General features: G+C 41.9%; 1 protein-coding gene and 1 long non-coding RNA gene across 2 annotated transcripts in view; one reads left to right on the top strand and one right to left on the bottom strand.

Moving 5' to 3' along the window:
- Window positions 1-25,072, top strand: part of slc45a2 (solute carrier family 45 member 2) — an 89,598-nt gene that overhangs the window by 31,206 nt on the left and 33,320 nt on the right. Inside the window, exon 5 of the mRNA XM_067990784.1 lies at window positions 22,232-22,355. Within this exon, the coding sequence (XP_067846885.1) occupies window positions 22,232-22,355 (124 nt within the window). The remainder of the gene's footprint in view (window positions 1-22,231; window positions 22,356-25,072) is intronic.
- On the bottom strand, window positions 10,390-16,773 carry LOC137321648 (uncharacterized). Its single transcript, XR_010962874.1, has 2 exons — window positions 16,694-16,773; window positions 10,390-16,537 (listed from the first exon to the last, which is right to left on the bottom strand). It is a non-coding gene; the product is annotated as an uncharacterized lncRNA (long non-coding RNA).

Here is a 25,072-nt window from a genome sequence, read left to right as displayed (position 1 = left end):
GAGATTATCTCCTTCGTCAGGTGAGTGAGTGAATGAGAGGTTCTCAAATCGCATATCTTATATTAGGCTGGGAATCAAAGGTGTCATTGGTGTTCAGACAGGTTAGCCACGGAAAACAGTACGTCCCAGTATACTGAATACACAATGGGTCAAATTACACAGACAAAGAGAGAAAGAGACCCGAAAGGCAGAGAGAGAGAGAGAGAATGTCCAGTTGTTTTAAAAACAAATAACTTTTTTTTTCCCCTGCTGGTGGGGTTGCGTGTAGCGTGACATGAACCCAAGATCCCGGTTGAGGCCGTCCTCATGGGTGCGGAACTTGGCTATCGATTTCTGCTCAACGATTTTGCGTTGTCGTGTGTCTCGAAGGCCGTCTTGGAGAATGCTTACCCGAAGATCGGTGGCTGAATGTCCTTGACTGCTAAAGTGTTCCCCGACTGGGAGGGAACCCTCCTGTCTGGCGATTGTTGCGCGGTGTCTGTTCATCCGTTGTCGCAGTGTCTGCATGGTCTCGCCAATGTACCATGCTCCGGGGCATCCTTTCCTGCAACGTATGAGGTAGACAACGTTGGCCGAGTCACAGGAGTATGAACCATGTACAAGGTGGGTGGTGTCCTCTCGTGTGATGGTGGTATCTGTGTCGATGATCTGGCAAGTCTTGCAGAGGTTGACGTGGCAGGGTTGTGTGGTGTCGTGGACGCTGTTCTCCTGAAAGCTGGGTAATTTGCTGCGAACGATGGTCTGTTTGAGGTTGGATGGCTGTTTGAAGGCGAGTAGTGGAGGCGTGGGGATGGCCTTAGGGAGGTGTTCGTCGTCATCGATGACATGTTGAAGGCTGCGGAGAACATGGCGTAGTTTCTCCGCTCCAGGGAAATACTGGACGACGAAGGGTACTCTGTTGGTTGCGTCCCGTGTTTGTCTTCTGAGGAGGTCTATGCGATTCTTCACTGTGGCCCGTCGGAACTGTCGATCGACAAGTTGAGCATCATATCCCGTTCTTACAAGGGTGTCTTTCAGCGTCTGTAGGTGTCCATCATGTTCCTCCTCGTCTGAGCAGATCCTGTGTATTCGCAGGGTCTGTCCATAGGGGATGGCCTCTTTGACGTCTCTCTCTCTCTGCCTTCCGGGTCTCTTTCTCTCTTTGTCTGTGTAATTTGACCCATTTTGTATAGAGCATACTGGGACGTACTGTTTTCCGTGGCTAACCTGTCTGGACACCAACGACACCTTTGATTCCCAACCTAATATAAGATATGCGATTTGAGAACCTCTCATTCACTCACTCACCTGACGAAGGAGATAATCTCCGAAAGCTTGTGATTTTCAAATAAAACTGTTGGACTATAACCTGGTGTTGTAAGATTCCTTACAGGGAACTATAGACCAACTAACTTAACTTTGGAAAGATAATGGAATCCTTACTCAAAGATGTAATCGAAAAACATTTAGAAGCCGAAAATATAATAGTCAGCACGGATTTCAAAAGGGATGGTCATGCTTGACCAACCTTATTGAATTCTTTGAAGAAGTAACAGAAAGGGTAGACAAGAGTAATGTAGTAGATTTAATATATTTAGATTTTCATAAGGTAAGGTACCACATTGTAGACTCATGACTAAGGTCAGAGTATGTGCAGCCAGGGGACAAATAGCAGAATGGATGGCTGGATGGCTACAAAACAGAAAACAGAGAGTAGGGTTAAGGGTAGCTACTCAGACTGGCAAAAGGTGGGAAATGTTCTTCCACTAAGATCGGTGCTGGGACGACTCTTGTTCATCATTTACATCATCGATTTGGCCTCTGGAATCGGAAGTACAATTTCAAAATTTGCAGAGGACATCAAATTAGTTAATACCGAGGAGGACTACGACAAAATACCGGAAGACGTTAATAAACTTGCAGAATGGGTGTGTAATTAGCAAAGGAATTACACACCCAGCAGAGGGATCTGGGGGTACAGATACACAAATCACTAAAAGCAATGACACTGATTAATAAGGCCATAAAAAAAAGCAAACCGAGCACTGGGGTTCATTTCTAGAGGGATAGAATTGAAAAACAGAGAGGTTATGGTAAACTTGTATAGAACCTTGGTTAGACCACACTTGGAGTACACTGAACAGTTCTGGTCATCATAATATAAAAGGGATATAGAGGCACTGGAGAAGGTGCAAAAAATATTTACTAGGATGATACCAGAACTGAGAGATTATACCTATCAGGAAAGATTGAGCAGGCTGGGGCTCTTTTCTCTAGAAAAGAAAAGACTGAGGAGTGACCTGATAGGGTAGATGTGGAGAGGATGTTTCCACTTGCGGGGGAGATCAGAACTAGGGGCCATAAATATAAGATAGTCACTAATAAATCCAACAAGGAATTCAGGAGAAACTTCTTTACCCAGAGAGTGGTTAGAACGTGGAACTCGTTACCACAAGGAGTTGTTGAGGCAACTAGCATAGATGCATTTAAGCGGAAGCTAGATAAACATGAGCGAGAAAGGAACAGAAAGATATGCTGATAGAGTTAGATGAAGTAGGGAGAAGGTTCATGTGGAGCATAAACACCGGCATGGATCTGTTGGGCTGAATGGCCTGTTTCTGTCCTTTACATTCTATGTAATTCTATGTAAAATAAAAAAAGACTATTCAGGCCATTTTGCTAACTCCATTGAGCGCCTATATATATGGCTATCCTATTATAGACTTCCCTCCCTAACTAAGGAATCAACAGGTTCTACCAACTAATACGAATAATTGTGCTGTTAAATATCTCCCTAACACCCAACTCCACGTTGAAGGTGCCATTGTGCCCTGAATTAATAGCTTTCCCACATTGGTCATTGTCCTATGCAAGGGAAAAAAGGAAACTTCTAGCCTTGCTTGAGGCTTTTATATTTATGTCCTAATGTCCTTTGCTATCGTGCAAAATAAGTAGCTAATTTACTTCAACCTTAAACTTTATTTTAAAAGTTTGCATTGTGTCTTTCCTCCAGTGAAAATAAGTTTAGTCACTTGAGCCTTCATGATTTAATTCCCTAAGACTTTCAGCTGTCCTGGTCACTCTTCTCTGAATCCTTCCTAATGCATCTTTATAATTTTTGAGGCAGTGTGACCAAACCAATTTGACACGGTCCCACATGGCAGACTGGTCAGAAAGGTAAAAGCCCATGGGATACAGGAAAATGTGGCGAATTGGATCCAAAATTGGCTCAGCAACGGGAAACAACGGGTATAAGTCGATGGATGCCTTTTCGAATGGAAATCCATTTCAAGTGATGTGCCACAGGGCTCAGTGTTGGGTCCCTTGCTGTTTGTGGTATATATTAATGATTGGACTTGAATGTAGGGGGCATGATTGGCAAATTTGCAGACGACACAAAAATTGGCCGTGTGGTTGATAGTGAAGAAGATAGCTGTAGACTCCAAGAAGATATCAATGGGTTGGTGGAGTGGGCGGAAAAGTGGCAAATGGAGTTCAACCCGGAGAAGTGTGAGATAATGCACTTAGGGAGGGAAAACAGTAAAAGGGAATATGCAGTAAACGGGAATATATTGAGAGGGGTAGAGGAAGTGAGAGACTTTGGAGTGCATGTGCACAGGTCCCTGTAGGTGGCAGTACAGATAATACAAAAGCAGGGATGTAATGATTGAACTGTATAAAATGCTGGTAAGGCCACAGCTGGAGTATTGTGCGCAGTTCTGGTCACCACATTACAGGAAGGATGTAATTGCTCTGGAGAGAGTGCAGAGAAGATTTACAAGAAAGTTGCCAGGGCCTCAAAATTGCAGCTACGAGGAGAGATTGGAAAGGCTGGGGTTGTTTTCCTTGGAGCAGAGGAGGCTGAGGGGAGACTTGATTGAGGTGTACAAAATTATGAGGGGCCGAGATAAAGTAGACAGGGAGTACCTGTTTCCCCTAGAGGAGAGTTCAAGAGCTAGAGGACATAGATTTAAGCTGATTGGCAGAAGGATTAGAGGGGACATGAGGAAAAACTTTTTTCCCAGAGGGTGGTGGGTGTATGGAATTTGCTGCCCGAATTGGTGGTAGAGGGAGAGTCCCCCAACTCTTTTAAAAAGTACCTGGACCTGCACCTAAAGTGCTGTAAGCTGCAGGGCTACGGACTGGGTGCTGGAAGGTGGGATTAGAATGGACACCTGGTTGTTCTTCGAGCCGGCGCAGACACGATGGCCCCCTTCTGTGCTGTATCTTTTCGATGGTTCTATGGTTCTAACTGAACATCATATTCCAGACCCAAGAGATGTTGCAAGTGCATAAACAACTCGAGCAGGTAACTTCAGATAGGCAAACTTGAAAGATATGAAAGCTGCACTTGGCAACTTAGTGGTGTGGTGGGGTGGGGTGGGGTGGGGGGTAGGGGGGCTGGTGGCATTGCTGAAGGACAAATCTTTAAGGATTAATTGTTATAATTGAAATCATTATGCAAGGCATAAAGGACAAGCATGTACCCAAGTTCTCCAGGAGCAAAGTAAATAAAATTGCTCTAAAAGTGAATCAGCAGGGAAATTAAAGATTAAGAAAAAAAGATTTACAAAGCTTGTAGGGAGAAAGGAGAGGGTGTTTACAAGAAGCAGGTTATAAAGAGATGAGTGATGCCAAGAGATAACTGGAAATGCAAAACCTATGCTAAAAAGATTCTTCCATTAGCATAACAGCAAGAGGGTAGAAAGGGAAAAAGTCAAAACTTAAAGGACTCATTTGAAGTTGGAAATGAGGATGAACAGGAGATTGTGAACATGTAAAATAACTAATTCTTTAGAGGCTTTTAACCAATGAGAATTCTAACAATACACCATCTATTATCAGACACATATTGGGTTTGATTTTAACCCTACCTGCCTGGTGGGCAGTTATAATTGACCAAATGATTTCTTTGCCAATGTCCCACCCGGATCCCACCACCTTCCATCTTAACCTGCGCTTCAGAGCAGGTGGCAAAGGCACCAGCTTGAAGTCGGCAGGGTCCTTCTTTTAAAATACAGCGCGGGATCTGATGGCATCATTGCGATCTGACCACTGTTTAAACTTCAACCCAAGCTGGGAAGCTGCTGTGGCTTTATTTCCAGGTGAACTGCAGTCAGAAGCGGAAAGGAAGCAGAAGAGGCCATTCACCAAAAGTTTTTTTTGCTTTCCTTTGTGGGGCCAGGAGGAGCAGCGATGACCCTTCAGGGCCCACAAAGAAAGTTTCGGCTTCCCCTTGATGCAGGACCCCCTGGATCAGAGTGGATCATGAACCGAGTGGGAACTTGAGAATTTGGTGAGAGTGGAAACTGTGGTAAAGTAGTGGGTGAATTGAAGTTAAAATTTAACTTAGAACTATAAAACTTTAAAAGAAAGTGCAAGTTACTGAATGGTTAACAGAAACTGCACGTCAGTGGCAGTTAACAGACAATCAGCTGTAAGTGATTGCCTGAATAGGGCTAATTAAATTGAGCTGGAGGCTGACTGAGCAGTTGTAACTGCTGTTCTCAAAAGGTATATAAATTAAGAGGTTATCCATTGAAGCACAGAGTGCATTGCAAATAGAATGGATTGTGAATTGAGTAGGAACTTGAGAATTTGGTGGGAGTGGAAATCTGTGGTAAAGTAGTGGGTAAATTGAAATTAAAATTTAACTTAGAATTTTAAAAGAAACTATAAGCTGGTTAATGGTTAACAGAAACTGTAAGTCAGTGATAGATAACAGTCAACCAGCTGTAAGTGATTGCCTGAATAAGGGGTAATTACTGAGAGCCAGAAGCTGATTAAGCAGTTGTAACTGGTGTTCTCAAAAGGTATATAAATTAGGAGGGTATCTGCTGAAGCACAGAGCATACTGAACAGAATGGAACTTGAGAATTTGGTGTGGATTTTTTTAAAAAGCAAGAAAAACAGACTAAACAGTAATTATAAGTAAAGATAGACTAAGATATAGCAGAGCAGGTTGTGTGTCTGGACTATAGTATGTGAGGGTTTGTGAACATTGAGAATGTCCCAAATGAACACATCTGCAGTAGATGTCCCTGTCTTGAATCTCTCCAGCTCAGTCATTGAGCTGGAGTATGAATTGGAGACACTCTGACACATAAGGGAGAGGGAGGAGTGTCTGGTTGGTTTGCTCCAGACCTTGGTCACCTCTGAGAGGTACAGGATCAGAATGGGGTTGGTGTGACCATTAGTGCACAAAGTAAGGGGAACTTGGGTGAGAGAAAGAACAAGGATCTGCAGAAACTGATCCTATCCAACAGGTACAATGTACTTCCTACCTGTGAGATTAAGGATAAAGACTGTCAGAAGGACAGCCAGAATGCTGACCACAGCACCTTGGAGAGGGAGGCTGTCCAAAGGGAGGAGGAGGAGCCTGATGTGGTAGTTATAGGGATTCAGTAATTTGGAGGACAGATGGCATCCTTTGTAAGCAGGATCGAGAGTCCCACATGGTAGGTTGCCTCCCTGGTGCCAGGGTGAGGGACATCTCAAACTGGCTTGAAAGGATTTGAGAGGGAGGGGAGGATCCAGTTGTTGTGGTCCATGTTGGGACCAACAACCTAGGCAAGAGTAGACAGGAGGTCCTACTTAGAGTACCAGGAGCTAAATTTATAAAACAGGGCCTCGAGTTATAATCTCTGGATTATTACTCAAGCCATGTGCAAATTGGTGTAGAGATAGACAGATTAGGGAGGTGAACAAGAGGCTGAAGGAGTGGTGTGGAAAAGAGGGGTTCCATTTCAAGAGACACTGGTACCAATACTGGGACAGGAAGGAACTGTACCATTGGGATGGGCTCCATGTGAACTGGGCTGGGACCAGGGTCCTAGTGGAAAGGATAAATTGGGTGGTTTCAAGGACTTTAAACTAGTAAATGGAGTGGAGGGCTCAAGTGGAAAAGGTAGTGTAAATAATAATTTTAAAACAACCAAAGAGGAAGAGTAGAGTAATAGTCAGAAATTATGCTTTAGGCCCTACAGATAAAGGGAAAACTAAAAGATGTAAAGTAATTAAATCAAGAGAGAGAAAAGTAATGTGTGAGGAAAAACAACATTACAGCAGAAGGACAAGTTAGGGTGTGTGGCCCAAATAAGCTTTCTTTATACAAATGCATGGTGTATAAGGATCAAATTGAATGAATTTCAGGTGCAAATTCATCTGAAGGAGTATGACATGGTAGCTATTATTGAGACATGGCTGCAAGACGATCAGGACTGAGAACTGAATATACCAGGTTATAAGGTCCTATAGGGAAACTGGTAGAGGGGGAGGAGTAGCCTTAGTGATTGAGGATGAAATTACTTCAATGATGAGAGGCTATAACAAGAGGTAAGCAGGTAGTGGAGACTTTGCTATAGATGTGATCCAGAACCAGTTTATATCCCTAAGGGGCAAGAGCTCTACTTGCCTAAAAAAAAAAGCCATGGACAAGAAGAGATAAGGGACAACATAAAACTAAAAGAAAAAGCACAGATCCTGACAACTGGGAGAGATATAAAGAACAGCAGAGTGACAAAATAAGAGCTACACAAAGAGTATGAAAAGGAACTTGTAAGAGATATCAAAATCAACACAAAACAATTTTATTAGGAAAGTGAGTGATCAAGAGCATTGTGGGCCCCTTAAATTGATAATGGTGATGTTGTAAATGAAAATAAGGAAATGGTGGACATGTCAGTATTTACAGCAGAGGAAGAGGCTAGCATGCCAGATACCCCAAGGGAACTAAGTTTGAATCAGGGATGGGAACTTTCCATAATTAACATAAGGAAATTAACAGTAATGAAGCAAATAATTTCACTAAAAAGTGACAAATCCCCAAGACCAGATGGTTTCCCAGTGTTTTAAAGGAAGTAGGTGAGAATGTTGGAGAAGCCCTAACTATAATCTTCCAAAGTTCTCTCGATTCAGGAACCGTTCCTATAGATTGGAAAATTGCACATCACTCGGCTAATTAAGAAAGGTGAGATAGGGAAACCAGGGAATTACAGACCAGTTAGCCTAACATTGTTGTTAGGAAAATACTAAAGACTATAATTAAGGACAAAGTGACTGAACACCTTAAATTTTCAGCTGATCAGACAGAGCTGGCATAGATTTGCAAAGTTCTTGCCTGATGAACCTGATTGAATTTTAATTGAAGAGGTGACTAAAGTAATGGACAGGGGAATGTCTATGGATGTTGTTTAAAGAAGGCATTTGATAAAGTCCCTCATAAGAGACTATTAGCTAAAGTTGAAGCTCATGGAATTGAAGGCAAATTATTGACCTGGTTAGGAAATTGTCTCTTGCTGCTCAGCCAGAGTAGGGATAATGGGCAGGTACTCAAATTGGCAGAATGTGACGAGTGGTGTCCCACAGGGCTCTGTTGGGACCTCAACTATTCACTGTATTTATTAACGACTTAGATGCTACAGGAGTTCCTCAGGGCAGTGTCCTAGGCCCAACCATCTTCAGCTGCTTCATCAATGACCTTCCCTCCATCATAAGGTCAGAAATGGGGATGTTCGCTGATGACTGCACAGTGTTCAGTTCCATTCGCAACCCCTCAAATAATGAAGCAGTCCAAGCCCGCATGCAGCAAGACCTGGACAACATCCAGGCTTGGGCTCATAAGTGGCAAGTAACATTCGCACCAGATAAGTGCCAGGCAATGACCATCTCCAAAAAGAGAGAGTCTAACCACCTCCCCCTGACATTCAACGGCATTACCATCACCGAATCCCCCACCATCAACATCCTGGGGGTCACCATTGACCAGAAACTTAACTGGACCAGCCATATAAATACTGTGACTACGAGAGCAGGTCAGAGGCTGGGTGTTCTGCGGCGAGTGACTCACCTCCTGACTCTCCAAAGCCTTTCCACCATCTACAAGGCACAAGTCAGGAGTGTGATGGAATACTCTCCACTTGCTTGGATGAGTGCAGCTCCAACAACACTCAAGAAGCTCGACACCATCTAAGATAAAGCAGCCCGCTTGATTGGCACCCCATCCACCACCCTAAACATTCACTCCCTTCACCACCGGCGCACTGTGGCTGCAGTGTGTACTATCCACAGGATGCACTGCAGCAACTGGCCAAGGCTTCTTCAACAGCACCTCCCAAACCCGCGACCTCCACCACCTAGAAGGACAAGAGCAGCAGGTACATGGGAACAACACCACCTGCACGTTCCCCTCCAAGTCACACACCATCCTGACTTGGAAATATATCACCGTTCCTTCATCGTCGCTGGGTCAAAATCCTGGAACTCCCTTCCTAACAGCACTGTGGGAGAACCGTCACCGCACGGACTGCAGTGGTTCAAGAAGGCGGCTCACCACCACCTTCTCGAGGGCAATAAGGGATGGGCAATAAATGCTGGCCTCGCCAGCGACGCCCACATCCCGTGAACGAATAAAAAAAAAACATATCCAAGTTTGCCGATGAGACAAAGATAGGTAGCATTGTGAGCAGTGTGGATGGAAGCTTCAAATTGGAGAGATATTAATAGATTGAGTGCCAAATGGATTTCAATGTAGGCAAGTGTGAGGTCATCCACTTTGGACCTTAAAAGTATAGATCAGAGTACTTTCTAAATGGTGAAAAGCTCAAAACAGTAGAGGCCCAAAGAGACTTAGGGGACCATGTACATAGAGCATTAAAATGCCATGGACAGGTACAGAAAATAATCAAGAAGTCTAATAGAATGCTGGCCTTTATATCTAGAGGACTAGAATACAAGCAGGTAGAAGTTATGCTCCAGTAGTACAAAGCCCTGGTTAGTCCACACCTGGAGTACTGTGCTCAGTTCTGGGCACCGTACCTTAGGAAGGATATTTTGGCCTTGGAGGGAGTGCAACATGGATTTACTAGAATGATACCTGGACTCCAAGGGTTAAATTACAAGGAGACATTACACAAACTAGGGTTGTATTCCCTGGAATTGAGAAGGTTGTGTGTGATTGGATCTAAGCTTTCAAGATATTAAGGGGAACTGATAGGCTAGATAGAGAGAAACTATTTCCACTGGGGAATCTACTAGGGGACATAGCCTAAAAATTAGAACCAGGACTTTCAGGAGTGAAGTCAGGAAAAATTTCTAAACACAAAGGGTGGTTGATGTTTGGAATACTCTTCCACAAATAGCTGTTGATGCCTGCTCAATTTGTTAATTTTAAATCTGAGATTGATTGATAGATTTTTGTTAACCAAAGGTATTAAGGAATATGGAGCTAAGGTGGGTATATAGAGTTAGGCCGCAGATCAGCCATGATCTCATTGAATGGCAGAACAGGCTTGAGGAGCTAAATGGCCTACTCCTGTTCCTAGGGAACCCCAGTCCCCACACTTACCTGAGTGGCAGCAGGTTGTCGAAAACTTAATTACCTATTATACACAATGCATTAACTCCAAACACTTATTTTCAGACAAGTAAGAATTTATTAAGAAACTTGTACAAGTTGGAAGTGTACCTCAATCAAGGGTTGAGACTACGACTTTGAAAGACAAAGGAGGTGGCTATTTTTATACACTTAATTCAGTAATGTCTGTCTATTATTGAATATGGGCGTACATGTACACCCTCAGTGGTCAAGTGGTTAGTCAATCAAAAATAGGGAATCCACCCTCTGACATCCATAGCTCATTCCTGTTCTGGCACGTAGGCTTCACAGGCATGAGAGAACAACACCTCCCTAAATTCCAAACTGTTTAATCACAGGGCTGAAGTCAGAATCAAGGCTACATGGCCTCTTCAAGAACTGTATTCTCATTATATTATAAGCTAGCATGTCCTTATCTACAGGGGGGGAGGGAGGGGAGGCCAAACAGTACCAAGCACCTGGACAGCCAACTGAATTATCAATGTACTAAGGACAATTGTGTCTTTCTGTGAGTGCGAATGAAATTGTAACTACCCTATGTATAGGAGTCAAGGAGTTAACATTGGTCAAATACCTATCATGCTGTTCTCTTTTATGGTCAAGTAACTGTTCACGTATTTCTACATTAATGTGGTCTTTATAGTTTTCCACATTCCCTCCTTTTGTCCTACATATATATATATATATATAAGGACAATACTCTAATAAAGCATTATTCTACCCAGACGTTCAAACTCCTCCTGGACCTCATCCTGTGTCACCCCTACTTGTACCATCAAATTTGTGGGCGCTATATGTGTACCCAGATTGGACATCATAGCACAGCAACACTTAAGTAAGCAATAAACTATAAGAATTATAACAACGAATATGACTAGCCCTTGAACTAGCGAAGTCCCAATAGAACTCAGACATGTTTGATCAATACGCCTTTGTACTCTTATCTCTTCTCAGGAACAGACTCCTTCTAAACATTTCTCAAGTAAGCTGCGAATGTCCTTGGTCAGCTAAACCTATTCATGTTAGTTTGAAAAGGGCTAACATAGTCAAATATCCCATGGTGTTTTATATTTTGTTTCCAGCCTAACTAGACTGAATGGTACCTTCAGACCATTTTATACCTGTGAATTGGGGCCCTCCCCTTTATATCCGTTAATCCAAATGTTATCCCTACAATATCCTCTTAGATACTGTACCTCATCTTAACCAGGTTCCCTTCGTGATGGCCACCAGTCCGGGTGGAAGAGAGGCAGAGCATCTGATAATCCTATCAAACTATGATTGTCTTCCCTTTTCCATGCACCTTACCCCAGCGGGTGCTACTCCCGGTACCATTAAGATGTGTTCTTAGTTGAAATCACAGAGACAATGGGGACATTCTCACCCAGGCTCTGTTTTACTACCTTTGTCAAACCCTTCATCCTCTACTTACATTTATTACATGCAATGAAAATCAAGAATCATATTGCAACAAACTGCACTACGACTAATACATATGAAACTAATCTAATCCAAGGATGGATTTGTATATTCAGTCCCAAATTCCAGAGGTCATCTCACCAAGTGGTGACTTTAATTTGGTCAATGTCATGCTTAATGTCTTTATTGTCCTGTTGTAGGTTATAATAAACCTTCTGGGAGAGTCATATCTCCATTCACCATGCTTTCAAGTATTTAGGCAACAGGGGTGTCAGATACCCAAATGTGTCCTGATATTCTTTTAAGTCCTTTTTGACATTCTCAGAAACTTGTAAGGTGGTGAGGTTATGCCGGTGTATCTCTACCAGTTCCTTGAGTCCAATCCGAACCGGGACTTCAGGAATGGAGTAGAATTGTGTACTTAAAATATCACAAGTTAGATTGGCATATTTAAATGTTTTCAAATTAGTTGTATCACAGTATTCGCCCTCTCGGGCATATGCCACTTGAGTGGGTTTTAGATCCGCCTGTAGGGCCTCCATGGTACAGTTAATATCCTGATTGGTACTGGTATTGTTAAACCCACACTGTGCTTCTAGGCTGTGTCCAACACTGTGTGGACATACAGTGACAGCATGTCTAGTAACACATCCCTCTAATTTTGTTCCAGCCAATCAGCTTAAATCTATGTCCTCTAGTTCTTGAACCCTCTGCTAGGGGAAACAGGTACTTCCTGTCTACTTTATCTGGGCCCCTCATAATTTTGTAATTTTGTATCCATCGTGCGGATATCTTCTAAGTATTGTTTCTCCCAATTTCATTGTTAACTGATGGGAACCTAACCCTGAATTTTGGAAATCCAAATTACTATGTCCCTCTTTACTTTAATTTCAGTCCTTCTGATTGGTACTAGTGTTTCCTGACTGTTTCATTAATTAGTTGGTTTCTCTATGGACCATGTGTCAGTGCCTTGTTTAAAAGGATTTCTCACTCGCCTGGACCACATTACCCATTTCACGTTGTGCTGTTGTCAAGTAACTGAGCCTGTCTGAGACTCATTCTTCAGTGTATCTTCTTCATGTATTTCCGCATACTAGCAACATATCATAGGAATGAGCTTAGTGTTCTTGGATATTAACTTTCTGCTGGCCAGTCTCTTCTTCCTCACGGTATTTCCGAACGTTTTCCATGGCACACATCATATGTAGGATTCAGTCCTGTAAAAGCAACTGGTTTGTTTAAAGAGTGGTTGCACTAGCTCACCAGGCCATAGGCCTTTGTAATCATGTTCTTCATCCTGATCTCCGTTTCAGATGATGGCAACATACATTTGTATCTTTTATGTCCACTGTAGCCATTCTTAGGTTTTCAGGTTATCTTATCAAAAAGATCAGGGGCGTCTAGAGTGCTTATCTCCCCCTGCGTGGTCCCGATGTCAGGGTAGTGGCCAGGCTATTGAGTGTAGCTTTCTCATTGTTCATTATAGGCAAGGACACAAATATCTCCACGAGAAAGCTGTCAATTTACTATTCTCAACTACATTTTCCTGACTTTCACTAGATTGTATATTTATGCCAGATTGATTTTTTTTTTTAAATCATGCCCAATTCAATGACTTTAGAGAAATTCCCATTTGTTGTAATTTCTCTGTTTCTTTACTTTAATTCTCAATCACTTCCTCTCATCTAATTTTACATAACCCATTATATTACCTATCATGAGCCCTGGAGGAACGTTACTGTCCGATACAATATTTACAGTCCGGTCCAATATCCCAAAATTTATTTATTTTACGTAATTTCTTTTGAACCGCTTTTCATTTCCCAAAATATCCCACTACATTGTGCCCGAGTCCCTTCTATCATTTCACAATTATCCCAACTTGAGAGCAGTATTGTTGGACTGACAGGACTTGTCAATGTAAAATTTTCTTCCCTCGCGAAAAGAATTCTTCCTTGATACACAGCATTCAATAGGAACCATTTAGACTGGACTTCTTTTATTTTAAAATATAATTTGATTATCCCCTTAAATTACAAGTAATTTTTTCTTTCTCGAGTGCTTGAATAGCAACTCATATAAATTTTTCTTATCAATTCCAATTTCAGAAACAAATTATGTCCAGGCTTTGTGGTTTTGTTATAGTCGAGATGAAGTGCTCGTAATTAATTTTGGATGTAACTCCCATATCTTCCCACCTCGAGCACTCTGTCTCGGAAGACAATAAATGGGTTAAAACAAAACAAATCAAAATGTTTTCAAAAGAAGAGAATCAGGTTGACATCACCACGCTGTGACATTTGGTATCTGCCGATGTCTGCAGCTAAAGTCTTAAATCTTTAACACCACTGGATCGTTTCCTGCACCAAATTTCTCCAGCAAAGGTTGCACCGTGACTTTGTAAAGCCATTTTATGTCAAAGAACTACTCTTGGTAATCCTGCACCATCAACACTCACGTGGTCCCAAAAACCAGGGTCACCTGTTTTAAAATAAACACAGAAAATCCATTGCGGCTCTTCTTGAGAGCGCAAGGGGTTAATTTGTCAAATCATCAGTTTTATTTATTTTGTCCAAAGGAGTAATCCCTTTACCCGAAACAAATCCAGAAAATAAAACAGGAGAGAGAAATTGCCTAGTCCCTCTCTCTCTCTCTCTGGAGCACGCAGTCTATCTGAAATAAACCCTGTCTCTCCCACATACAGATGTACGTAGGACTGCAGACTGGAATTTCTAACTCCAAGTCCTAATCTCTGTGTTTTCAAGATGTCCAAATCAATGGTGTTAACAACTGAGGCACCGTATTAAAGGCAGTTGCTATATCATTTATCACAGACCTTTACGTCTCCATATTTGTCTATCCCTTTTTACGATGTCCACCTCGCTTTGTTTAACACTTGAGTTAGGAGGTGTTGATCTAATTGTTGAGTTTTCTTAGCATTCTCAATGCGAGTTATATAATTTGTCAGGGAAGGTCTCCCCTCTTTGGTCAGATCTTGTATTGGAGCTACTATTAGTTTCAAATAAAATTGAATAGCCCCAGAACTTGTCGAACTTCGTTATCATAATGTGGCGGGGTAAAACTGATAGGCGTTTAGTACCCTGTGTCAGTACATAGCTCAAATAATGGACTTCCAATTGTCTAACCTATGCTTTCTTTTCATACGATTTGTTTTACATTCCTTTCTTATCAATTTTTTTTTCACTGTAGCGTGAAAACTTGTATCTCAGTCAATTGTAGCCTTTGGCATTTCCGAGTGATTGGGTCAATTTTAATAATATAACCTATACCAATTGTTACCTCATGTTCACCTGTGTTCTGGGCAAGCCTCAGACAGTTCTCACATAAATTCTTTTGTTTAGAAAAAATTCATACCGGGAAATAACATCTCCCATCGTACATTTTAGTTTATAGTTAGTCTTCGTAAGTTTTATAAGTTGCTGTCCAATTCATTTTTTTTCACATACTTTTAGTGGGTTTGATTATAACCAACTCTCCGAGCTGTTCCAGCTTTCCGACTTTTCCTATCACGGTGATACCAGATAGTTTTTTTTTATCTGTCCCGTTAATTTTTTTTTTGAACCCTGTTTTTTTAAACCACAGCCAATCACAAGATAAAAATTCAAAATGCCAATTTTTTAGAAGATCCCATGTCTGGAATTTGACATGCTCACATTTTATAAGAATCAGAATTTAATTGGTCACTTCACCTCAATAACTCCAATTTTAATTCAGCAATATCAGAATTAAACACAAGACAAAACAGATACATCACACAAAAGAAGAAAACATGTAGGACGCAGTAAGAAGGGGGCGTGGCCCACAACACCGACAAAAAAACACACTGATCAGGACAGGCTTTTTAAAGGGACAGTACACTAAAACAACAGAACCTTTCTTTTTCGGGTCTCTGTCTTTTACACATTTTTCTAGTCACTTAATTCTATCCATATTAAATGTACCGTCTTTGGGAAAGGGATATTTCTTAGTTCTGGTCCATTTGGACCAAACTATCAACTCGTCAGTTGTTTCTTTCCCAAAGTTTCTGTACATGTAAGCAGCAGGTGTTCCTTTTTTTTTAGGGATTTTGCTTATAGTTCCTCCACACTGTAATTACACAACAATCAAGGCCTATCTTAACTATCACAATTCTATACTTGATAATTCAGCTGATTGGACAAGACGTCATGTGTTCTCTACACCCACTCCAGGGTCCTGGCCCCAATAACCAGCCCAGGCTAGGTGCGTGAGAGAAACGTCTGCACTTAGTTGAATCAGCTGACTTACGCAAGACTTTTTTTTAAAGTGCTCCTTCCCTTGAGCACTATCAGTGTTTCTACCGAAACACTTAATTCAGGTAAACCAGAATTTCACACTTTTCCGAATCCACGACATCCACATCAGTCTGCGTTTGTCGCCACTACAGACTTGCAATTTCACACTTTTCCAAATTACGCAACATCTAGCCTGCGCTTGTCCAAATGACAACTTCACACTAAGAATTTTTTTTTAAACAAGTCTGTAAACTGGTTACCTCCTTTCCTGGCGCCTCTATCCACTCGGAGCTGACAGTCTGTCGGTCCCATACAGCAACCTCAACTTCACTCCTAGTATCACCGGTATCACAGATCTACTCCGTTATTGCTCTCTCAGCCCGTTACTACAACACCGCAGCTGACAATATCGAGTAATCTGTCGCGCGTCTCTCTTTTTTTTCTTTCCTTGTCTATACGAAACACATTTCGTATGATCGCCTTCCAATTCCTAAAGGCAAACAGAAGAATTAGTCACGTCAGTTAATGCATACACTTATTCAATCGCTGTGTGTCTGGGTTTGTACAGACAACTTGTTTCCGTACTGACCGGAGATCACAAGCGATCTCGGTGGAACCTCCAAGAAACTGTCGAAAACTTAATTACCTATTATACACAATGCATTAACTCCAAACACTTATTTTCAGACAAGTAAGAATTTATTAAGAAACTTGTACAAGTTGGATGTGTACCCCAATCAAGGGTTGAGACTACGACTTTGAAAGATAAAGGAGGTGGCTATTTTTATACACTTAATTCAGTAATGTCTGTCTATCATTGAATATGGGCGTACATGTACACTCTCAGTGGTCAAGTGGTTAGTCAATCAAAAATAGGGAATCCACCCTCTGACATCCTTAGCTCATTCCTGTTCTGGCACGTAGGCTTCACAGGCATGAGAGAACAACACCTCCCTAAATTCCAAACTGTTTAATCACAGGGCTGAAGTCAGAATCAAGGCTACATGGCCTCTTCAAGAACTGTATTCTCATTATATTATAAGCTAGCATGTCCTTATTTACATGGGGGGAAGGGAGGGGAGGCCAAACAGTACCAAGCACCTGGACAACCAACTTAATTATCAATGTACGAAGGACAATTGTGTCTTTCTGTGAGTGCGTATGAAATTGTAACTACCCTATGTATAGGAGTCAAGGAGTTAACATTGGTCAAATACCCATCATGCTGTTCTCTTTTATGGTCAAGTAACTGTTCACGTATTTCTACATTAATGTGGTCTTTATAGTTTTCCACAAGGTGGCTAAGGGCTGCTTGAATTTCCACAAGCCAACAGTTGCTTCCCACCTGTTCCGGGCAGGAAGTTTTCCAGCAACATGTTAACGAGGCCCACCAGTTAAAATCACCATGGCCTCATTCTGCCACGCGCAGATGGGAATCTAAGAAACCAATGAAAACCAGCTGGTGATTAAAATTCCTCCCCCTCAATTGTGTGTGTTTTGGGATTTTAGCACTTAGTGAAATGGAGGTTTAAAAAGCTGAAAATCAATTAACTGGAATGGATGAACTTTATTCCAAGGTATTTAGAGAAAGAAAGTGGGAAATTTTTAATGCACCTTGAGGAGGTCCATTAACACTGGGGAGGTTATGATAGACTGGAAGTAGATAAAGATGTTTCCCATAATCAAAAAAAGATGACTGAGCTATACTTGGCGATAACAGGCTCATTAGCTTGGCGTCAGTAATTAGAAAGGTAATGAATTTGATAATTAGAACTAAAATAGAAGAGTACACATCATACTAGGTACAGCACAGTAGGAGACCATTTGGCCCATCTTGTCTGTGCTGGCTCTTTGAAAGAGCTATCCAATTAATCCCATTCACTAGCTCTTTCCCCATAGCCCTGTAAATTTTTTTCCCTTCAAGTATTATCTAATCCCCTTTTGAAAGTTACTGTTAAGTCTGCTTCCACCATCCTTGCAGTACATTCCACATCATTACAACTCGCTGCATTAAAAAAGATGTTTCCTTGCATTCTCTTTGGCTCTTTGCCAATCACCTTAACTCTGTGTCCTTTGGTTACCGACCCTTCTGCCACTGGAAACAGTTTCTCCTAATTTATTCTATCAAAATCGTTCATGATTTTGAACGCCTCCATCAAATCTCCCCTTAACCATCTCTGCTGTAAAGAGGCCAACTCCAGCTTTTCCAGATTCTCCACATAACAGAAGTCTCTCATCCCTGGTACCATTCTGGTAAATCTCTGCTGCACCCTCTCGAAGGCCTTGACATCCTTCCTAAAGTACAATGCCCAGAATTGAACACAGTACTCCAGCTGAGGTCTAACCAGTGTTTCATAAAGGTTTAGTATAACTTCTTTGCTTTTGTACTCTATGCCTCTATCAATAAAGCCCAGGATTCCATATGCTTTTTAACAGCATTCTCAACTTGTTCTGCCACCTTCAAAGATTTGTGTCTATGCATCCCCAGCTCTCTCTGTTCCTGCACCCCCTTTAAAATTGTACCATTTAATGTATATTGCCTCTCCTCATTCTTCCTACCAAAATGCATTACTTCACACTTCCCTGCATTACATTTCATCTGCCACGTGTCTGTCCATTTCACCAGTCTGTCTATTTTTTCCTGAAGTCTGTTACTACCCTCCACATTATTTACTACATTTCCGAGTTTCATGTCATCTGCATACTTTGACATTATATCCTCTATACCCAAGTCCAGGTCATTAATACATATCAAAAAGAGCAGTGGTCCTAATATTGACCCTGGGGAACACCACTGTATACTTTCCTCCAGTCTGAAAAACAACCGTTCACCACTACGGTCTGGTTTCTGTCTTTGTTTTTTTTTAAGTACTGCCAAGGCTTTAAGTACCTTCTTTTCATCTATAGTCTAATAAATGACAGCCAATTTGACATCAGCAATGTTATATGTTACATGACCAACCTTAGACTTTTATAAGGAGGTTTCATCATAAACTGACCAGAGAAAGCCATATGATGTAGTATTGCCTAGATTTTTTTTAAAAACCTATGGTTAAATAAGAAAGAGCTTGCTTTTATATATCACCGTTCATATCCTCAGAATGTACCATAGCACTTTGCAAGCAATTAATTACTTATTGAAGTGTAGACACTGTTGTAATGTAGGCAAACACAGCAGCCAATTTGCACACAGCAAGGTTCCACAAAGAGCAATGAGATGAGCGACCAGTAAATCTGGTTTTGGCTGAGGGATTAATTTTGGCCAGGCCACCAGAAGTGCTCCCCTGCTCTTCTTGAAACAGTGTCATTGGACTTGAACAAGCAGAGGAGACCTTGGCTTAGCATCTCATTCAAAAGACATTCTGACAATGAAGGACTCTCAGTACTGCACTGAAATGTCAGTCCCAGAGTGGGGTTTGAACCCACAACCTTAGTGCTATCACTGAGCCAAGCTGACACTTGAGCTAAGCATACTCAAGACGCTTTTGCAAAAGTCAATGGATATAGGGACAATCATGGATATACATGGGAATCTGGCTAAAGGGAAAGAAGCAGGAGAACATCCATTTTTGCCTGATTATGCCTCTATGAAGATCCTTGGGATGTTTTCCTACTTTAAAGGTGCTATATAAATGCAAGTTGTTTTTGTTGTAACAGTCATGAGAGGAGTTAGGTTGAAATGAGGAAGGCATTCAGTGGGGTGCCCCAGAGGTCTGTGCTGGGAGTCCTGCTGTTCCTGGTACACATAGAAGACCTGGATTTCAAAATTCAAGGTAGTTACATCTGCAAATAACACCAAGCTTACCAAGGGAGCTAGACATGAATTCTAACTGCTCTGATCAACAGAGGGTAGGGTTGCCAACACTCCAGGATTGTCCAGGAGTCTCTAGGAATTAAAGATTAAAATGCTCTTTTTAAATTTTATTTGAACACTTTTGTTTATTAGTTATAAAAATATTCGAGATGGGGAAAAAAGCTTCTTAGACTGGGCAGGGCAGTGGGAGGTCCTGTGATGAAGCCTCCAGGAATACAACCAACCAGAATTGGCAACAATAATGGGAAGGGGAATGACCGAGAAGGAGGGGGTGTGATCGGGTGGGGAAGGGGGTGTGATCGGGTGGGGAATGGGGCGATTGGGTTAGGAGGTAATGGTGGCCAGGAGGTGAGGAAGGGTGGTAGCAGTGGCCAGGGGGGGCAGAATAGTGGTGCCAATCAGTGGGGGAGGGGGGCAAGGGAGTAGTACCCGGCAGTGGCCCACATTCTTTGAATGTGCTCATCCCGACTCCACATTCAGGTAAGTATATTTTAAAATTTTACCTTGTTGGCTGTGGCCTAACAGGCGGTCCCTTTTAGGAGCACATGTTAAGCCACATGTAGACCTGGTTTTCTTGAGTGCAATCCTGCAGAGAGTGCCTCAAATAGGCATTTGGCCCCTTATTTACGTGTGCAAAGGGGCCTAACACCTGTATCAGGCGTGGACACTACATGACTTTTTTTGTGGCCTTTACCAATATGGCTTGTAATGAGTGCGTGCTTCCTGCCCACCATATAGGAGGCTTAGGATGCCAGTTAGAGCTTGCAAATCAGGTGCTAAATGGCTGAATTTCTAGACCATAGTCTCACATTAACCAGTTTAATTTCCTTTCTTTTGTATTCTGACCAAAAATCAGGATAAGATTTTGAAACTATTTCTATTAATAGAAACTGGTTTTGATACCACATGACTAGAGATGCAATAATGATGCAGCAGACCAATAAATTTATGATCTGGCTGGCTACTTAACAAATAAATGTTGATCATTGTCAGAAACGAACAAAGATGCGAGTTGCTATCTCAATGATCAGTGCCTTATTAGATACTTTACAGTGTTCAGCAATACTGTGCATGTGGTGCTCTCGACAGAATTTTTGCAAACTTGGAAAATCCAAAGTAAAATTAAAGGATAGGTTTGAAAACTAACAGAGAAAGAAATCAGGAGAAAATCACGCTGCATTAGATTTTCTAAATGGCAATTATCCCACTTGTCCCTTTTGGCACTTTTTGCATCATGAGATGTTCCAGCCTTTAATTCTGATAGGAACTAATAATCATGACTTTTAAGTGTTTAATAAAAAAAAATTGCCTTCCATTTTGTACATAGTATCACAGTAGGTACAGCACAGATGGAGGCCATTCGGCCTATTGTGCCTGTGCCGACTCTTTGAAAGAGCTATCCAATTAATCACATTCCTCTGCTCTTTCCCCATAGCTCTGTAAATTTGTTCCCTTCAAGTATTTATCCAATTCTCTTTTGAAAGTTACTATTGAATCTGCTTCCACCTCCCTTTCAGGCAGTGCATTCCAGATCATTACAACTCACTGGGTAATACAATGTTTCCTCATGTTGCCTCTGGCTCTTTTGCTGATCACCTTCCATCTGTGTCCCCTGGTTACCGACCCGTCTGCCGCTGGAAACAGTTTCTCCTTATTTACTCTGTCAAAAGCATTCATGGTTTTGAACACCTCTATCAAATCTCCCCTTAACCTTTTCTGTTCTAAGGAGAACAACTCCAGCTTCTCCAGTCTCTCCATGTAACTGAAGTCCCTCATCCTTGGCACCACTCTTCTGCACCCTCCCTAAGGTCTTGACAGCCTCCAGCTGAGGCCTAACCAGTGTTTAATGAAGGTTTAGCATAACATGAAGAGGATAGCAATTTTTTTTCCAACAGCACTATCTGGAGGTTAGAAGAATGAGAGGTGATTTCATTGAAACATAAGATTCTGAGGTGGGCTTGACAGGGTAGATGCGGAAAGGTTGTTTCCCTTGGCTGGAATGTCTAGAACTAGGGAGCATAGTCACAGGATAAGGGGTCGGCCATTTAAGACCGAGATGAGGAGGAATTTCTTCACTCAGAGGGTTATGAATCTTTGGAATTCTCTACCCCAGAGGGCTGTGGATGCAGAGTCATTGAGTGTATTCAAGGCTGAGATCGATAGATTTTTGGACTCTAGGGGAATCAAGGGATATGGGGATCGGGCGGAAAAGTGGAGTTGAGGTTGAAGATCAGCCATGATCTTATTCAATGGCAGAGCAGGCTCGAGGGGCCGTATAGCCTATTCCTGCTCCTATTTCTTATGTTCTTAGCACGGTATGTCCATATTTTTATAATGTTTTCACTTAATCTCTTTATTTAAACCTTTCAGATAGTGTACAGTGGTGATCCATATACAAATCACAGCTCTACCTCATACATTACCTACGAGCGAGGTGTTGAAGTAGGATGCTGGGGCTTGTGCATTAATGCTATTTCTTCAGCATTGTATTCATGTAAGTGCTAGAGATTGAATCCTTCACTGTTTTCTGCATGCTGAGTGCCTCTTTGCTTTAATAATATTGAGATAGATTATAATGAAGGTTTCCCACTAATTGCAAGCTCTTATTCAAATATGATGGTATATATGTTAGTAGCAATAACAGATAATCAAATCATTGTGATTAAATAATGTGATCAGCAATTTTAAAATATATCTATTTTCTGCCCATTCAACTCAAGATATTTGCATTCTCCTTTATCTGCATTAATTTTTATCAATAATTGGTGATTTGCATTTTCAGTCACTTGACTGGATTCCAACCCAATATACTTCAGTATTTTTAATTTCCTGTCACTTGTTAATATAAAAGAAAAACAAATCTATTGGAAATTTATTTTGTATTTAATTGCGATTAATTGTTTCACCTGGTAGAATTTGCAGCTATGGTGTCGTATTAAATTGCATTATTTACTTCCCATTTTCTCTGCTTCCACACTTCCATGCCTCAGACACATTTTTTTATGGACACTATCCATGCCACCTCTAACACGACTCCACTGGTAGGACAAGTGCTCAAAGAGACAATGATACACCTTTGCGTTCTTTTGCACCATTTTCTGATTACACTTTCTGTGAACAGACAACAATTTACATTTCTATAACACTCATTACATTCAAAAAGATAACTCAGAGTGAAGGTTTGGAAAGAGCAACCAAGTTATGGGGAAGTCAGGGGGGGCGGGGAAGGAAGAATGTCACTAAGGGCAAAAACACAGCCAACAAAGAGAGAGGCCTTGAAGTTTTGACGGCAAGTAGGGAAGTGGAATGCCCTTGACATCAAGGCAGCATTTGACGGAGTGTGGCACCAAGGAGCCCTAGTAAAATTGAAGTCAATGGGAATCGGGGAAAACTCTCCAGTGGCTGGCGACATACCTAGCACAAAGGAAGATGGTAGTGGTTGTTGGAGGCCAACCATCTCAGCCCCAGGGCATTGCTGCAGGAGTTCCTCAGGACAGTGTCCTAGGCCCAACCATCTTCAGCTGCTTCATCAATGACCTTCCCTCCATCGTAAGGTCAGAAATGGGGATGTTCACTGATGATTGCACAGTGTTCAGTTCCATTCGCTACCTCTCAGATAATGAAGCAATCCGAGCCCGCATGCAGCAAGACCTGGACAACATCCAGGCTTGGGCTCATAAGTGGCAAGTAACATTCATGCCAGACAAGTGCCAGGCAATGACCATCTCCAACAAGAGAGTGTCTAACCACCTCTTCTTGACATTCAACGGCATTACCATCATCGAATCCCCCACCATCCTGGGGGTCACCATTGACCAGAAACTTAACTGGACCAGCCATATAAATACTGTGGCTACAAGAGCAGGTCAAAGGCTGGGTATTCTGGGGCGAGTGACTCACCTCCTGACTCCCCATGCCTTTCCACCATCTACAGGGCACAAGTCAGGAGTGTGATGGAATACTCTCCACTTGCCTGGATGAATGCAGCTCCAACAACACTCAAGAAGCTCGACACCATCCAGGAAAAGCAGCCCGCTTGATTGGCACCCCATCCACCATCCTAAACATTCACTCCCTTCACCACCGGCGGACAGTGGCTGCAGTATGTACCATCCACAGGATGCATTGCAGCAACTTGCCAAGGCTTCTTCAACAGCACCTCCCAAACCCGCGACCTCCACCACCTAGAAGGACAAGAGCAGCAGGTACATGGGAACAACACCACCTGCACGTTCCACTCCAAGTCACACACCATCCTGACTTGGAAATATATCGCCGTTCCTTCATCGTCGCTGGGTCAAAATCCTGGAACTCCCTTCCTAACAGCACTGTGGGAGAACCTTCATCACATGGACTGCAGCGGTTCAAGAAGGTGGCTCACCACCACCTTCTCGAGGGCCATTAGGGATGGGCAATAAATGCTGGCCTCGCCAGCGACACCCACATCCCATGAACGAATAAAAAAAAGTACAGCACATAAACCATACATTCACCAGGATAAAACAGCTACTCAAATTTAGTAATGAAATTGGGTAGAGTTATAAATTAGTGAAATGGACCCGTACTAGATTACAACTGGTATTTATAACACTGTTGATCAGAGCTCTCACCAAGCTCCCCAGCAGTTAGAACTGTTTCTTGGAATTAAAACAAAGCTCTCAGTACTGCCGCAATGATTAACAGTTCAGTCTTCTCATAGTCCTTGGTAACAGAATGTTGTCTCGAACTGTATCACCCTGGTAGTATAGTTCACACAAAATATGTGGGCCACACATTCACAGAGCTCTTTTCACAAGATAATTATTTAATGATTTAACAATTCATACACACAACAGACAAATCATTAATATAGATAACCTTAAACCAAGGCTTTTTCATCAAGGTCTGAAGGGTGATTAGCTCTTCAACATTTGAGGCTCTTTTCTTCCTGTTGTTGGACCTTCCTGTAAGCTCTTCGACTTCAGTAAGAGAGAGAGATTTTGTTGCAAAGTCTTTTTATATTGTCTTGGACCAATGAGATGTAGGATTGGGAGAAAGTGTCATTCTTTTTGTACAAATGCTTTATTTGTTACTTGGACTAGGTCTATTTGATGTATTTTAAGAATGTGTGCAGCGATCTCAATCATGGAATGTAGGAGGCCTCTTTATTACCTTCGTTTATGGCCTTCCATGCAGAGATTGCCCCTTTCATTTCTATACACAGACATTCTT

The sequence above is a fragment of the Heptranchias perlo genome, chromosome 1 (genome assembly GCF_035084215.1).
Source record: "Heptranchias perlo isolate sHepPer1 chromosome 1, sHepPer1.hap1, whole genome shotgun sequence".
Taxonomy (NCBI): Eukaryota; Metazoa; Chordata; class Chondrichthyes; order Hexanchiformes; family Hexanchidae; genus Heptranchias; species Heptranchias perlo.
Note: the sequence above shows the minus strand (reverse complement) of the source record. Positions and strands in the feature narration are given on the sequence as shown.